At 41.8% G+C, this 16,365-nt stretch overlaps 1 protein-coding gene across 3 annotated transcripts in view; it reads right to left on the bottom strand.

Moving 5' to 3' along the window:
• The window catches only part of clta (clathrin, light chain A), a 72,741-nt gene extending 57,159 nt beyond the window's left edge, over nucleotides 1–15,582 (bottom strand). The window contains exon 1 of one of the 3 annotated variants that reach the window (XM_051929939.1): nucleotides 15,145–15,582. In XM_051929939.1, coding sequence (XP_051785899.1) covers nucleotides 15,145–15,352 — 208 coding nt within the window. In that variant the 5' untranslated portion in view covers nucleotides 15,353–15,582. The remainder of the gene's footprint in view (nucleotides 1–15,144) is intronic. The other 2 variants (XM_028805795.2, XM_028805796.2) reach the window with 2 other exon arrangements.
• Nucleotides 15,583–16,365: the final 783 nt, after the last annotated feature.

The raw sequence follows: 16,365 nt of genomic DNA, 5'->3' as shown, positions 1-16,365 counted from the left end.
TGTCTTTGCTTCATCTGATTGAGACACTCGGCACACACTCGAGCGATATGCTGCTGAAAGTGAGGTAATACTTCTCTCTCAGAAAAGAGTGGATTGGTCTCCCAAGATGAGATGTGAACAACTGCCCTTAGTGGAGGAGTTCAAGTATCACAAGATCTTGTTCATGAATGATGGACAAAGGAACGAGACCAACAAATGGACTGCAACAACACCAACTGTTCTGAGGGTGCTGTACCATTCCATGGTGGTGAAGCAGGAGTTGAGTCTAAACACAAAACTCTCAGTTTAGTGGTTGATTCACATACCTGTCCTCGCTTAGTCATGAGATGTGGGTAATGGACAAAAGAATATGATTGCAAGTACAAGTGATAGAAATAAGGTTTTTTGCAAGGATACTGGACTGACACTCCATGATAAGGTGAGAAGCTGAGCTATTTGGAAGAGCCTCGGAATAGAGATACTGCTCCTTCAGATCAAGAGGTAGTTTAGGCTTACTGTATTTTAAAGATACCACCAGACAGCTTTCCCTACAGCTGCTCCAGGCTCACCCACTGGGTGGAGACCCTGCTGCAGTCCCAGAATACACTGGAGGGATTATACCCTCTCTGGCCACTTTATCATGTACACCTGTTCAACTGCTTGTTGATGCAAATATCTAATCAGGCAATCACATGACAGCAACTGAATGCATTAAGGTATATAGACATTGTCAAGATGACCTGCTGAACTTCAAACCGAGCATCAGAATGAGGAAGAAAGGTGATTTAAGTGTCTCTCAATGTGGCCTGGTTGTTGGTGCCACATGGGATAGTGAGTATTTCTGAAACTGCTGATCTACTGGGACTTTCACACACAACTATCTCTAGGGTTTATACAGAATGAAGTCTAGGCGAGAAAACTTTGTTGATGCCAGAGGTCAGAGGAGAATGACCAAACTGGTTAGAGTTTATAGAAAGGCAACAGCAACTCATTACAGCCGAGGTATGCAGAAGAGCATCTCTGAATGCATATCATATCAAACGTTGAAGCTGATGAGTTACAGCAGCAGGAAACCACACTGGGTGCCACTCCTGTCAGCTAAGAACAAGCAAACTGAGGCTACAATTCACACGGGCTAACCAAAATTGGACAATAGAAGACTGGAAAAACATTGCCTGGTCTGATGAGTCTCGATTTCTGCTGCAACATTCGGATGGAAGGGTCAGAATCTTGCGTCAACATAGCATGAATCCATCCTGCCTTGTATCTACGGTTCATGCTGCTGGTGGTGGTGAAATGGTGTGGGGAATATCTTCTTGGCACACTTTGTCCCCTATAGTATCAACTGAACATTATTTAAATGCCACAACCTACCTGAGTATTATTGCTCACCATGTCCATCCCTTTATGACCGCAGTGTACTCATCTTCTGATGGCTACTTTCAGCAGGATAACGTGCCATGTCACAAAGATAATCTGAAACTGGTTTCTGGAACATGACAATGAGTTTGCTGTACTCAGATGGTCTCCAGATCTCAGATCCGATAGACCACTTTTGAGTGCAGTGGCACGGGAGATTCATATCATGGATGTACAGCTGACAATCAGCTACTGCATGATGCTATCATGTCAATATGGACCAAAATCCCTGAGGAATGTTTCCAGCACCTTGTTGCATCTATGCCATGAATAGTTCTGAAGGCAAAAGGGGGTCCAACTCAGTACTAGCCAAGTGTACCTAATAAAGTGGCCAGTGAGTGCCACAGCTGACTTAGGAATGCCTGAGAATTCCAGTGGAAGACCAGGAATCTGTAGCTGGGGACTCAGTAGTCTTCCCTGAGTCCTGCCATTGTGACCCTCTCCAGGAAAATGATGACATTATTATCATAATATTTTTATTCTTTCACAGTGCCATTTTGTATTTTTGTTTATTGTTACGGGCACTGCTATTTTCTGTGTTCTTGCATGACCATGGCATTTACGGGTCGTTATGCCCATTGCAGGTCATGTGGCAATTGTACACCATCTCTCCCCACCTGTATAAAATGGTAGCCCACTACTTTCACTGTCTACGTTTCTAGAAAACTTTGTGGAAAGTTCTTGCATGCATTTACTTAGTTAAAATAAATCTATGTCAGGGGTATGTTGCAGGACTTTGATTTTGGTTAGGATATTGGTATTTGGTATATTTAGTACTGTCTTTTTGGTTTTAAACTTTTTTCATTTCCTCAGTGAATCTCTCCATTCCCCTTTCATGGTGCCTTCATTTCCAGGTCCATGCATTTAAAATCAGACCTTCAGGATGAACTTTTGTCACCTCTTCACAATAGTTAGTGTTGCTGACCCTGAACTTGTACCAACAGCCAATATGACTAGCAATCGACGACTGACTTACTCACATCACCGATGGATGTTCCTTTGTAGATAATTTAAACCACATGATTAAACACACTGTAAACACACTTACACTATGCATTATAATCCTGATTGTATACAGATGGCTGTTAATGCATTGAAATACACATTGCATTTACACTAGAAACTTTCAAGCAAAAAGAATAAAATATGATTCCCTAGAAAAATCCAAATTAGCAATCTGACAACTTCGTCTGTTAGTGGGCTCAAAGGGGTAGGTGCGTGCCATTTTGTATACCTTACATTTCTGATAGTGAAGGCACGCAGTAGAAAAGGACATTTGTGGTGTATTATTAAGAGAACGCAAGAGAAGCAGAAGATGTACTGTAATGCTGCAGTAGTGACAGCTCCAGCCAAAGACACAAGTGTGCTGCAGTCACTCTGGATGCATAAACCGAGTCAAGACTGACGACATTAAATCCTGCTTTAACTGTTGAATGACCACTTTTGGCTGTCCAGTCTCTGTATGCATCCACTCGTGTTTTTCTATATTTGTGAAACACTGCAGCCCCTCAAGTGGTTGAGAAGAAACAACATGTAACTTTTAAAGTATATACCGGTCAAAAAAGCGTGTTGCAGCCAGAAGCATCAATAATTAACGGATGGTGAGATGAGCCTATTGTGCTTGTGCTAGCAGCACTGGCTAAACTTGCGTAGTACACTGGATGGTGAATGCGCAACGGACTGTGTCAGTTTGTCATTGGCAAATCTTTTGCAACAGTAACCTTCCTGCTTAGTCAACAAATAAATCTTTTGGCTCACCATGCTTATTTACTCTGAAGCCAAAGTGTTGTCAAATAGACAAGGCTGATTTCTTCCAGGCCAGCCATTCGCCAGTCTGTGCTTTTCTGTATTAAATGAGGTATTTTCATGCCTGGCTACAGCACACAACTATTAAAAATAAGAACACCCTGTGGCCAAACTGAAAATTACTGGAAATTCAGAAAATCAGTGCAGATTACTCAGTTAAAAAGGAGACACCTCCAAACAGTTTGCAATAACATAGTCATTTGGTAATATTTAAGGGGACAACTGATCAACCTGAGGATTTAACACATAACCTAAGCCTAGCTGACTCCAGAGATCAAATCCCTGCCTGGGAACTACCTGTGTGTTCTCATTTTGTCAGCATGGGGTTTCAGCCCCAGATACTCTATTTTCCCAATATCATCTGTAATTAGGAACCATCTGTCAGACAGAATGTAGTTTGTGAGACTCAACAACTGTGTTTGTGATATGGATGTGAGCAACACTGGAGTACCACAAGAAGCAGTCTTGTCTCCTTTTTCTCTTCACTCTGTACACCTCAGACTATAAACATAAGAACAAGTTGTGTCGCTTGCAGAAATTCTCAGATAATTCTGCACTTATGGGGTGTAATGGTAACGGGGGATGAAACAGAGCAGAGGAGACAGGTGGAGAACTTTGTTTCTTGATGCAGAAAGAATTGTCTGCAACATAACATCAGCAAAACCAAAGAATTGATTACTTACTGTCACCACACCAAAGAACCTCTATGTCAGGTCACTACTCAGGAAGTGGATGAAGAGGTGGTGCCCTGCTGTAACAGTTGGGGGTCCGCATCAATAAACTGGTCTCATAACACAGAGGATTTATATAAAAAAGGGAAGAACTGACTCTTTTTCCTTAGGACACTGTGTTCCTTTAATGTGTGTAGTGACATCCTTCACATCTTCTATACAGTAACTCTGTGATGGCCAGTGTGATTTTCTACATTATGGTGTGCTGGGCTGGTAACATCACTTCAAGAGAGGCCCACCAAATCAATAAGCTAATTAAAAGGATAGGCTCAGTTATGGGACATACTCTGGACCTCTTGGAGGTAGCAAAGGCAAGAATTAAAACAAAACTGTTGGCCATTATGAACAGTGCTACACATCCTCTCTTTGACATGCAAACACTGAGGACTTTCAGCCAATACATTTTAGAGCAGAAGTGTGTGCAGAAACACTACGAGGGCTACTTTACAGCAATAACCCTGCACTGTGCTTCACTGAGACTGTGACTTTGAGCACTTTGAGCTACACTATTTGCATGAAAATGTGCTATATAAATAAATGTTGTTGTTGTTGTGACTGCCAAGTCAGATGTTTCTTTCTTTTTAATTTTCTCCCATTTTTGTCATTCTGGTATGTGTTCAGACCATTGTGTGTGTATATATTTGTTTCTCTATTAATTTAATGAGCTTCAATAAAAAGTCAAATTTCCCTTTTGGGGGCAAACAAAGTTCTATCTATCTATCCATCTAACTCTATAGAGTGTGAGTGTGCCCTGTGGAATACTGGTGCCTTGTTTGGAGAAGGCATTGGTTTCTTTGACTCTGCAACTGGATTATGCAAGCCAAAAATGAATACAGTGATCCCTCGCTATATCGCGCTTCACCTTACGCGGCTTCACTCTATCGCGGATTTTATATGTAAGCATATTTAAATTTATATCGCGGATTTTTTGCTGGTTCGCGGATTTCTGCGGACAATGGGTCTTTTAATTTCTGGTACATGCTTCCTCAGTTGGTTTGCCCAGTTGATTTCATACAAGGGACGCTATTGGCAGATGGCTGAGAAGCTACCCAACTTACTTTCTCTCTCTCTCTTGCGCTGACTTTTTCTGATTCTGACGTAGGGGGATTGAGCAGGGGGGCTGTTTGCACACCTAGACAATACGGACGCTTGTCAAAAAATGCTGAAAGATTATCTGCACGTTGGCTACCTTCTGTGCAGCTGCTGCGTGAAGCGATGTGCTGCACGGTGCTTCGCATACTTAAAAGCACGAAGGGCACGTATTGATTTTTTTATCTGTCTCTCTCTCTCTCTCTCTCTCTCTCTGCTCCTGACAGAGGGGGTGTGAGCTGCCACCTTCAACAGCTTTGTGCCTCGGTGCTTTGCATACTTAAAAGCCAAACAGCCCTATTGATTTGTTTGCTCCTTTGAAGAGGAAGATATGTTTGCATTCTTTTAATTGTGAGACTGAACTGTCATCTCTGTCTTGTCATGGAGCACAGTTTAAACTTTTGAAAAAGAGACAAATGTTTGTTTGCAGTGTTTGAATAACGTTCCTGTCTCTCTACAACCTCCTGTGTTTCTGCGCAAATCTGTGACCCAAGCATGACAATATAAAAATAACCATATAAACATATGGTTTCTACTTCACGGATTTTCTTATTTCGCGGGTGGCTCTGGAACGCAACCCCCACGATGAAGGAGGGATTACTGTAAATAATTTCTTACAGGACTAAAGATATCCATCCATACATCCATCCATTGTCTCCCGCTTATCCGAGGTCGGGTCGCGGGGGCAGCAGCTTGAGCAGAGATGCCCAGACTTCCCTCTCCCCGGCCACTTCTTCTAGCTCTTCCGGGAGAATCCCAAGGTGTTCCCAGGCCAGTCGAGAGACATAGTCCCTCCAACGTGTCCTGGGTCTTCCCCGGGGCCTCTTCCCGGTTAGACGTGCCCGGAACACCTCACCAGGGAGGCGTCCAGGAGGCATCCTGATCAGATGCCCGAGCCACCTCATCTGACTCCTCTCGATGTGGAGGAGCAGCGGCTCTACTCTGAGCCCCTCCCGGATGACTGAGCTTCTCACCCTATCTTTAAGGGAAAGTCCAGACACCCTGCGGAGGAAACTCATTTCAGCAGCTTGTATTCGCGATCTCGTTCTTTCGGTCACTACCCATAGCTCATGACCATAGGTGAGGGTAGGAACTTAGATCGACTGGTAAATTGAGAGCTTCGCCTTGCGGCTCAGCTCCTTTTTCACCACGACAGACCGATGCAACGCCCGCATTACTGCGGATGCCGCACCGATCCGCCTGTCAATCTCACGCTCCATTCTTCCCTCACTCATGAACAAGACCCCGAGATACTTGAACTCCTCCACTTGGGGCAGGATCTCGCCACCAACCCTGAAAGGGCACTCCACCCTTTTCCGGCTGAGGACCATGGTCTCGGATTTGGAGGTGCTGATTCTCATCCCAGCCGCTTCACACTCGGCTGCGAACCGATCCAGAGAGAGCTGAAGATCACGGCCTGATGAAGCAAACAGGACAACATCATCTGCAAAAAGCAGTGACCCAATCCTGAGCCCACCAAACCGGACCCCCTCAACACCCTGGCTGCGCCTAGAAATTCTGTCCATAAAAGTTATGAACAGAATCGGTGACAAAGGGCAGCCCTGGCGGAGTCCAACTCTCACTGGAAACGGGTTCAACTTACTGCCGGCAATGCGGACCAGGCTCTGGCAACGATCGTACAGGGACCGAACAGCCCTTATCAAGGGGGCCGGTCCTCCATACTCTCGGAGTACCCCCCACAGGATTCCCCGAGGGACATGGTCGAATGCCTTTTCCAAGTCCACAAAACACATGTAGACTGGTTGGGCAAACTCCCATGCACCCTCCAGGACCCTGCTAAGGGTATAGAGCTGGTCCATTGTTCCGCGACCAGGACGAAAACCACACTGTTCCTCCTGAATCCGAGGCTCGACTATCCGATGGACCCTCCTCTCCAGGACCCCTGAATAGACTTTTCCAGGGAGGCTGAGGAGTGTGATCCCTCTGTAGTTGGAACACACCCTCCGATCCCCCTTCTTAAAGAGGGTTAGGGACTAAAGATATAATAGTATGTAATATACACCAAAGTGTAAAATATGTCTCTTTATTAACCTTGTATGTGTGTGTGTGCGTGTGTGTGTGTGTGTGTGTGTATTACAGATCAACACCCCACTTAGAGCTGGTTCTTGCCTTGAAATTATAGATACCAGGATAAGCTCAAATTCTTCAAAAACCGTGCACAAAAATGTGGCCCTGAGACATTAAAATGAATTGTTTTCAAGAAAGCAAAACAAAACTGAAAGATTGTGAGAAACATTTACACTTATAAATACAGAGAATTAAAGCATTTCTTTGGCAACTTGTCACACCAGTATACAAGTTATTTTGGTGCAGAAATCCTGCACTAACCACACACACTTTATACTGTTCTGTTTCTGCTGACACATTTTCCCTTTGTGATACAAAGGGCCTACAACAGGATACGCCTAGCTGAGTACAGGGACAAGGTTCACTTAGAGATAAGAGCTACTTTTAAGGCACACAATTCCATTTTAAAGTTTCTTCAAGACGTTTCATGTGTTAATGAAACACCATACCAAAAGGAGGTCACAAACTGTTGAGAAATAATTCTTGTCACTTCGTCACTAGACGGAAATCTGTACAATAACAGCCTAGAAACTGAGTTGGAAAGCTAATGAATTAATAAATTAATAACATAGCATAATGTTTCCAAACCAGCTTATACCAATTTCGGGTGGCTGGAAGCGGGAGCCTATCCTTCCAGCACTGTGTAGAAGGCAGGTGAAAGCCTCAGAGGGTGTAACAGTCCATCACAAACTGACTTGTGAATATTTACACTCATACTGGGTGCTTTTGTAATGGACAGCTAACCTAATATTCATGTCTTTGATGATGCGCAAGAAAAACATAAACAGATACAGGGAAAGTATGAAGAATTTTCAGGAGAAAATGCGAAAAAACATGCGATTAAAAATGTATCTCTGCCATGACTACAAACTACATGGGGTAAGTAACGTTAAAAATTTGAGTGCAGTATTCCTTTAATCTACAAAATATTATTATTTCCCATTAACATGTGCTGCCCCCATCTTTCCCCTACCAGGATTTACACAAAACACCAACAAAACTATTATAATGAGAACATTTTATACAGATATTTAACATTAATGTAAAAAAGATTGAATCCTTGAATCCAAGGGGAATAAAATACAAATCATAATTGAACTACAGGACATAAACATTAAAGACTGGATAAACATAAACTGATCTACTGTAAGGTGAATTGTGCAGCATGCAAGCAACAACAAAAATCTAACATACTGTACTATAGTGCAAAAATCCAAAGTTAGGTCAAATACTGCATGGGGGATGGGGCACATTGCATTTATATATTGCACAAAGAAACAAAAAAAGCCAAACCTATAACATTCTTAAAGAAATTACTAACTTCTGGTTCTGTCCAATGTTGCACAAAGATACACCAGAACACCAGTCTGTCCACAGCATCAGGCTTCAGAGCAGCACGGCTACCTGTTACAACATTTCCACTGGTGCAGAAAGCCCACTCAGAAGGACTGCTTGACACAGGAATGAATGCACAGCTACTTTTTTGCAAGTTTCTCCAGTTTGGGGAAATGTACATCTTCTGTTTTCCACCACTCAAGTAGATTTACATCACTGTGCACCTCAGGTAGCATCAAGTAGCTCTTAATCTCTTTTTCAATGGCAGTGTGCAGAGAGTCACCTTCTCAGAATTCCTGTGTTTTTTTTTTTTTAATATTTGCCAAAAGACTTTCTTTTTTTTTTTTTTTTTTTTCACCCAACTATGGTCGATTCACATCAGTTTGAATACAACGGTTCGGGATTTATGGGAAGGCACAGTGTCTCCATTCTACTTCATCATTGCTTTTAAATTGTTGTCATTATTGTACATCTATATATATATATATATATATATATATATATATATATATATATATATATATATATATAAAATCCAACATCTGTCTGTCTGTTTTTCTAGAGAGAACTACTTAACAGATTTAGATCGGGTTTTTTTCTATAATTTGCTTGAACATTCCGGTTGATTTTGCGACTTCTCTCATTACGCTATGTATCATAGTTCAGAAGTGGTATCGATTTATTTGCGCAAATACAAGAGAGACGCAGCGGCCCAAGGGGAGGGGGCAGGGCCCTCCTCACTCACCAGCCTCGGAGCGTATCTTACAACCGCTTAACTAGCGAACAAGAGAACTACTTAACGGATTTAGATCAGCCTTTTTTCTAGAATTTGCTTGAACATTCTGGTTGATTTTGCGACTTCTCTCATCTTGCTAACAATCATACTTCACTTGCAGGAATGATATATTCGCACTAATCTGGGAGGGGGAAGCACGGCATCAGGAGTGGGGAGCCAGGCAGGGCCCTCCATGCTGTTTTGTTTCACTTCTACGTGGGAGGAGCCGCGGGGGACGGCTAGTACTTTATACACGAGTCGGGGTGGGATGGTGAAAATGTGTGCGAGTGTTTTAAATAATGAAAGAAAAAAAGTGCTTTGGAATAGATGACCCCCTCAACCAAGACAGCTTGTGAAGTAAAACGTGCCACTCGCTTTGCACATGCGCAATAGTCTATCCTGTTAATTTACATGACACAGTGAATGCATGGACACTCGAGGCGTGTTTTTGATTGCAATTTGCAAAGTGAGAGACACACTCAATAATTTCAGCTTGCACATCATTAAAACAACAATTAAGGTATTATCGTAGACGATACATATCGCACACTCCTAGACCATGTTTTTCCAGTCCTCAGCTCTCCAGTTTTGGTACGCCTATGCCAACTGCAGCCTCCGGTTTCTTTTCCTGGCTAACAGGAAAGGAGCCTGATGGGGTCTTCTGCTGTTGTAGCCCCTCCATTTCAAGGCTTAATGTGTTTTGCATTCTGATGTGCTTTTCTGCTCCCCACAGTTGAAGAGAGATGTTATTTGAGTTACTGCAGCCTTTCTGTCAGCTCAAACCAATCTGGCCATTCTGCACTGACCTATCTCATCAATAAGGTTTCCAGCCACAAAATTGCTGCTGGTTGGATGGTTTTGTTTGTTGCATCACTGTGAGTAAACACTCGAGACTGCTGTGAATGAAAATCCCAGGAAATCAGCCATTACAGAAATACTCAAACCAGCCCGCCTCGTATCAACACTCATTCCATAGTCGAAATCACTGAGGTCTCATTTTTCCCCCATTCTGCTGTTTAATGTAAACACTAACGGAAGCTCCTGACTTATATCAGCATATGTTTATGCATTGTGCTGCTGTCACATGATTGGCTGATTAGATAACTGCATGGACAAGCAAGTGTACAGGTGTTCTTAATAATTTGCTCAATAAGTGTATGCGCCCTGACTGTCCAAACATATACAATGCATCATCCTACTTACTATTTCTGTTGAGCAGTATTATGACTAATATGATGCATTCTGGCATAATACTATGTATGACAAAATCAATTACACGTTTCAGCAAAGAAGTGTAAACTACTTATAGTTTACTTAAGACATCATCAATGAAAGTAACAGTCTCCTTCTGCATGAAGATTCTGCCTTCAAACAACCACATTTTTCCAACTACTGACATATTAGTCCCTTCCTTTTAGACCCATTATAAAGTGACATGTTTGGCTGTAGGCAAAATGCATGTCATATTGAATTGTGCAGATTAATATTTGCATTAAAAATAGCTGCATCTATCAAGACAGCTTCACATCAGCCACCATTACCAAAAGCTATAAGATAGCCTTGCTTACTCAGCTCAAAGGCCCTCAGGAAACTGCGCTGACCTTTGTCTCCAACTGCAGAAAAGCATTTAAAAACAAAAGAAAAAAAAAAAGGAAAAACACGCAGAGAAAAAACACCTAGAAAGTTTCAAGCACAGTGGAATGGTGGCCATATAGTCGAAGAAAATATAAATGATTTATTATCGGTGCACACTGAATAAATTAACGAATAAATAATTAAGGCTTGTTGAGTCACAATGTTGTGCATGCAGATCAGGTTCTAGTGTAAATTCAACTTTTCTAATGCAGTACAATTTGAATAGGATCCAATTTACTACCTCACATGCATGAGATGTTTTCATTAAGTTCACTTTAGGAAAATTAACCTCTAGGAGATGAAAAATGAAAATAGTGGAATTAATTTTTTTTACGTTAGGAAGCATGCTGGTGCACCGCTGAGCACTGCTACCTTACATCTCCGATTCCCAATGCAGTCACTGTCTTCACACATTTCAAAGTTACTAGCAAACATGCGGACATCCGGTGCACAAATAATGGTGGTTCAAAACAACCTTTCCACTTTGGACACCCATTATTTTGTTTGCAGTATGAAAAAGTACCATCCCACAGTGAGCACATTGCCAATGTAACCTGCATTAAGCAAACATAATATGATATAAGGACGTTAAAGCAACGTTTGCATATGGGTGGAAGTTGTTTTCTTGTGAAGCTAATGAGATTGTCAATGCTGGAGTTCTATATTTCACCATCATAGTGTGTATGTACACTGTATTTTATGAGAAGACCAATCAGTTTGTTGTGAGGATAAGACCACAGTCTGTCTTTGACATGCGTGCATTCCTGTACCTGACACTCAGGAGATGGCACTCCTGTTCTTCTACAATATGAAAGCTTTCAAGACAACTTCTTCAGGAAAGATTTAGGGGCCTGAGTTGCCTCGAAAGCTTGCATATTGTAATCTTTTTAGTTAGCCAATAAAAAGTGTCATTTTGCTTGACTTCTAACTACATCCATAATTGCTAACACGGTACAACACCCTAGAACTACTGTTCATCTTCAGAAATTAGTCTCTCATGAGTAGATATCACTGCTGTTCTTTTCCTTTCTACCTAAGACCCTCTTAAGATCAAGGTTACAGCTCCAGTAGTTCACAGGCACCAGTAGGTTGCATTATATAAATGTAATGAATTATTATTATTATTCCTCTCACATAATAGCGTTTTGCAATTTGCCTCATGCTCAGGAAATGTTGCTACTCTTCTTTTTTGTCACTGCCATGTCACCTTCTCAATCAGTCCACCCATGCAGTGTGCCATTAGAAAGACACAAACGGCCATAACTTTGTAGGAATTGCTGGCCGCAACATTTTGAGAGTAGCAGGTTGTGCATAGCCAGTGCCATGGCTGTCCTTGTTCTTCTTCCTATCATGTAACTGGCTTCGACACAACCTTAGAATTTTATATGTATGGATACTTTTGGGGTGATGGTCAACTCTAAACTGCATATTAATTTAAGTTTTGCTTAAAAACTAATTTATGTAATCTAACACAGTGTTTTTCAACCACTGGCTCACAAGCTACCGCCACTGGATTGCAAGTTGCTATTGCTTATAATGGTAGTGGGTTGCAGAGGGTTGCATGTTAGTCACATACTGGGTTGGGACTCTGATGATTGCCCTCAATTCCCAAAACACTTTAACTATGGGTGATTCCAAGGGGAAATCGAGCAGGTTTTAACAATCATGCCTGATTTACCAAAAGGGAACCCTCTCCGCTCTGACAATCAAGCTCAGTCCACCAAGAGGAACACTCCCTCACCTTGGTGGGTCACAAAGACACTACTATGAAAACAAATAAATAAATAAAGGATCATGACACCAAAAAGTCTGACAAATACTGGTCTGGCATATATACTTAATCATTGCATGTCACTTTCTTTGAGACAATTGAACAGATATATGTTTGTCTACCCCGTCAAATATATCAAAATGCAAAAAGTTTTTTGGAACTGTGACATAGAAAAATTTGGACAATTTTGAGATTGTTGCTGTTTCCTTTCTGTTCCTGCATGCTTTGCACTGGTAGAGATGTGTTGATGTCTCAGAAAGGCCTCTGGCTAAGGCTGACATCTTTTTTCTCTTCTTTAGACCATCCATCCATCCATTTTCCAACCCGCTGAATCCGAACACAGGGTCACGGGGGTCTGCTGGAGCCAATCCCAGCCAACACAGGGCACAAGGCAGGGAACCAATCCTGGGCAGGGTGCCAACCCACCGCAGGACACACACAAACACACCCACACACCAAGCACACACTAGGGCCAATTTAGAATCACCAATCCACCTAACCTGCATGTCTTTGGACTGTGGGAGGAAACCGGAGCGCCCGGAGGAAACCCACGCAGACACGGGGAGAACATGCAAACTCCACGCAGGGTGGATTCTTTAGACCACCATCTACTCAAAGCACCATGATGTTCCAACAATGATGGGTGGATTAAAAGCCAGAAGTCTGTATGACCATCGGCATCAAGTGACTCTGTGAGAACCCTAACTACAAAGAGGACTATTTCATTTATGTTAGGTAGAATGCCCAGAGGGGACTGGGCGGTCTCGTGGCCTGGAACCCCTACAGATTTTATTTTTTTCTCCAGCTTCCTGGAGTTTTTGTTTTGTTTTTTCTGTCCACACTGGCCATCAGACCTTACTCCTTTTCTATGTTAACTAATGTTGTCTTATTTTAATTTCTTATTTTGTCTTTTATTTTTCTTTTCTTCATTATGTAAAGCACTTTGAGCTACTTTTTGTATGAAAATGTGCTATATAAATAAATGTTGTTGTTGTTAGTTAGGCTGTCCTAGTCAGGGATATCACAGTTGGCTACTGCACTCAAAAATAATATCACATAAAGAATAGTCGTCTTCAATGTTGCCAACACACAGTGTTTTTATTCTCTCAAACTATCTAGGAATCCACATGCTGAGGTCTTTTAGAATATGGCAACTTGTCATTCTGAGAGTGTGTGTTAAAGACCACTGCGATTACCGAAACCAGCAAAAGTCTTCTATTGAAAGATGTGCAGAACCATCCTAGTCAATCCCATACCAGAACTACAACTAAAATAACATCTAAATGATAGACTCTGTTTTTGATGTACTCTTTTTAATATGAGACCAATGACTATAATATCCATCTAGCTCTGAGATGAGGAGGTGTTCTGTTTTGTGTGTTGTAGTTACCCAATTTTTTGACACTGATTGCATGACCAAACTACCTCAAAGGGCATCTCTCTTTCAGTTGTCCTAGGTGTTCCTGCATAGATTTCTGGAAATTTTTTCTTGTCTTCTTACAGAGTCAAAGCTGAGGTGGCTGTCCATTAAACAGAGCCTATTAATGCCCATCAAGGCATTTTATTGTGTCATTTTGGGCTACATAAAAATAAATTATTGTTATTAATGTGTGTGTAAGCATTAAGAGTGTATTGCAATAGACTGCGGTCCTAGCCATGCATCGCTCATGTATTTTGTTACCAATTCAATCCCACAGTAATCCTAAAATGGAACATGTGATTTCAGAAAACAGATTTACTTCGGAGTATTCTTGAAATGGGACACCATTTTACTATTTACTTTTTATGTAAACAAAAAAAATTAAGCATTTGAATATCTAGGAATGAGTGTCTATTACAATTTTTTCCAAACATTCACCCGCGCCATTCGGGGTTTTAACATTTCGCTTTATTAAAAGAGCAGCCAAGATGTCGTGTGTGAGTATATCGTGGTTTTTATTATTTAATCACTGGTAAGGCTTTCTAATGTTTAAAGTCTTCACTTACTGCAGTTAATGGCAGAGGCGTTAAAATGACACCGTTTACGATCAAATTAAAAGGTCATAAGGCTCAGGGTGAGAACATTTCACCTAAAATGCATGAATGACACATAACAGTATTTTATTAACCACTTCTTGGACGCCGTTGAATTAAAACGTGCAGATAAATGCACGGAGTACCAAATTATTCGATAAAAAAGAAATGCAATATTGTTGGTGAACGCTTAATGGCGGGTCAGCTCTTGTGCACGAACTGTACTGTGGTCAGTGTAACTTGCGAGCCGATTCGATGGATAATTAACGTCAAACTTGAAGCAACCGCGATCACTCTAGTTTCGACAAAAGTATCAGCGACAAGCACACACGAAAATGTCACTTATCCTCTCCCGGGACAGCAAGAAGGCCGATGCAGCGGATCAGCCGGAGCATCTCTCACTACAAGCAAAGCCAACTATGCGGTAATCGTCTACAAATAAAACACTAACAATGAAAATACTTCACAGTGCCGAAAACCTTGCGCTGAGGTTGTTAACTCACCGTTTATGATTTCCTGATCTCCCGTAAAATTGTTCACCAGGGAGGAGGGCATCTCGCCGCTGTCCAGGATGCTGAAGCCCTCGTCATTCTCAATGCCCGCAATCTCGCTTTCCTGCTGAGCAAGAAAAGCAGCTGCGGGATCTTCGTCTGTAACGATGCCGTTTCCAGCCGTAGCCTGGGGAGAATTTAACAAATCGAAATCGTCCATGTCGCTTTGAAGAATCGACAACTCAGCAAAACAAAAATGTAGCTGTCGGTAATCTGCCAGCCAAGAGAGGTACTCGGGTTCGGGCAACTTGGTTTTAACCGGAGCAAACACTGGGATTAAGGGGAGGAGGGCGTTACAAGGTGAACGCTAATCGCCGTATACGAGGATTTGACAGGCATCGCTTTATCCAATGGCCTACGAGGTTTGAGAGACAGGAACACGAGGGAAGCTCCAATAGAGTGAGTGAAGCTGGCAGGCAAAACAGGAAATCCACGAATCCCGTGATATTCAAAAGAGGAAGGGTTTGTTTGACTGACAGAGCAAACTCACCAATTAAAAGCAACGTAATGGCGAATCAAACGACTGATAGGAGAAAATAGCTTTGTGGACTCAAATTTGGAAAATAGCGGGTCCAAGGTGAAAGTAATTCTGAAAATAAAATATGTCTGTGTCTGTAACTCATCATTGTCTTAACCCCGAATATTGTTTCTTGTAAATATGAAGTTAAAGTCTATAAATAGTACGTGTAATGCTTCAGTGAATGGAAACAACGTGTAGTATGATGGAAGAATTTACACAGGATATGGAATTTCCTCTGCAGGTTTCACTCCTTTTGGGAATAGAATTGTTATAATGATAAAAATAATAATAATTAGTCTAAATTAGAGTTAGCCTGTCTAGTTCATAAGAAATGTAATAATTTACTTCAAGCAAAAGAAATAATTAAGCATAGTGGCATCATATAAATGTGTGTGCTACATTTTAAATGTTTAAAGTTTAAATAGTGTCAATTGTAAAAGAAAATTGTCGTTCTCACCCTCTTTGCCCTGGGTATGACGTTAAACCGTATCCAGCCCTTCAAGCGGTCCTCCAACTTGCAGGGAAATCATGGGGGTTGGTGGCAGGATTGGCACTCCAGCCACTGTAAAAAAAACTTCACACAACTTCGAGGCCACAGAAAGGACTCCATTTTGCTCTCCGCAGGAGTAGCTCTGCTGCTGCTCGCATCATGA

This window comes from Erpetoichthys calabaricus, chromosome 7 (genome assembly GCF_900747795.2).
Source record: "Erpetoichthys calabaricus chromosome 7, fErpCal1.3, whole genome shotgun sequence".
NCBI lineage: Eukaryota > Metazoa > Chordata > Cladistia > Polypteriformes > Polypteridae > Erpetoichthys > Erpetoichthys calabaricus.
The sequence above is the reverse complement of the archived record's forward strand: the minus strand, read 5'-3'. Positions and strand labels throughout refer to the sequence as shown.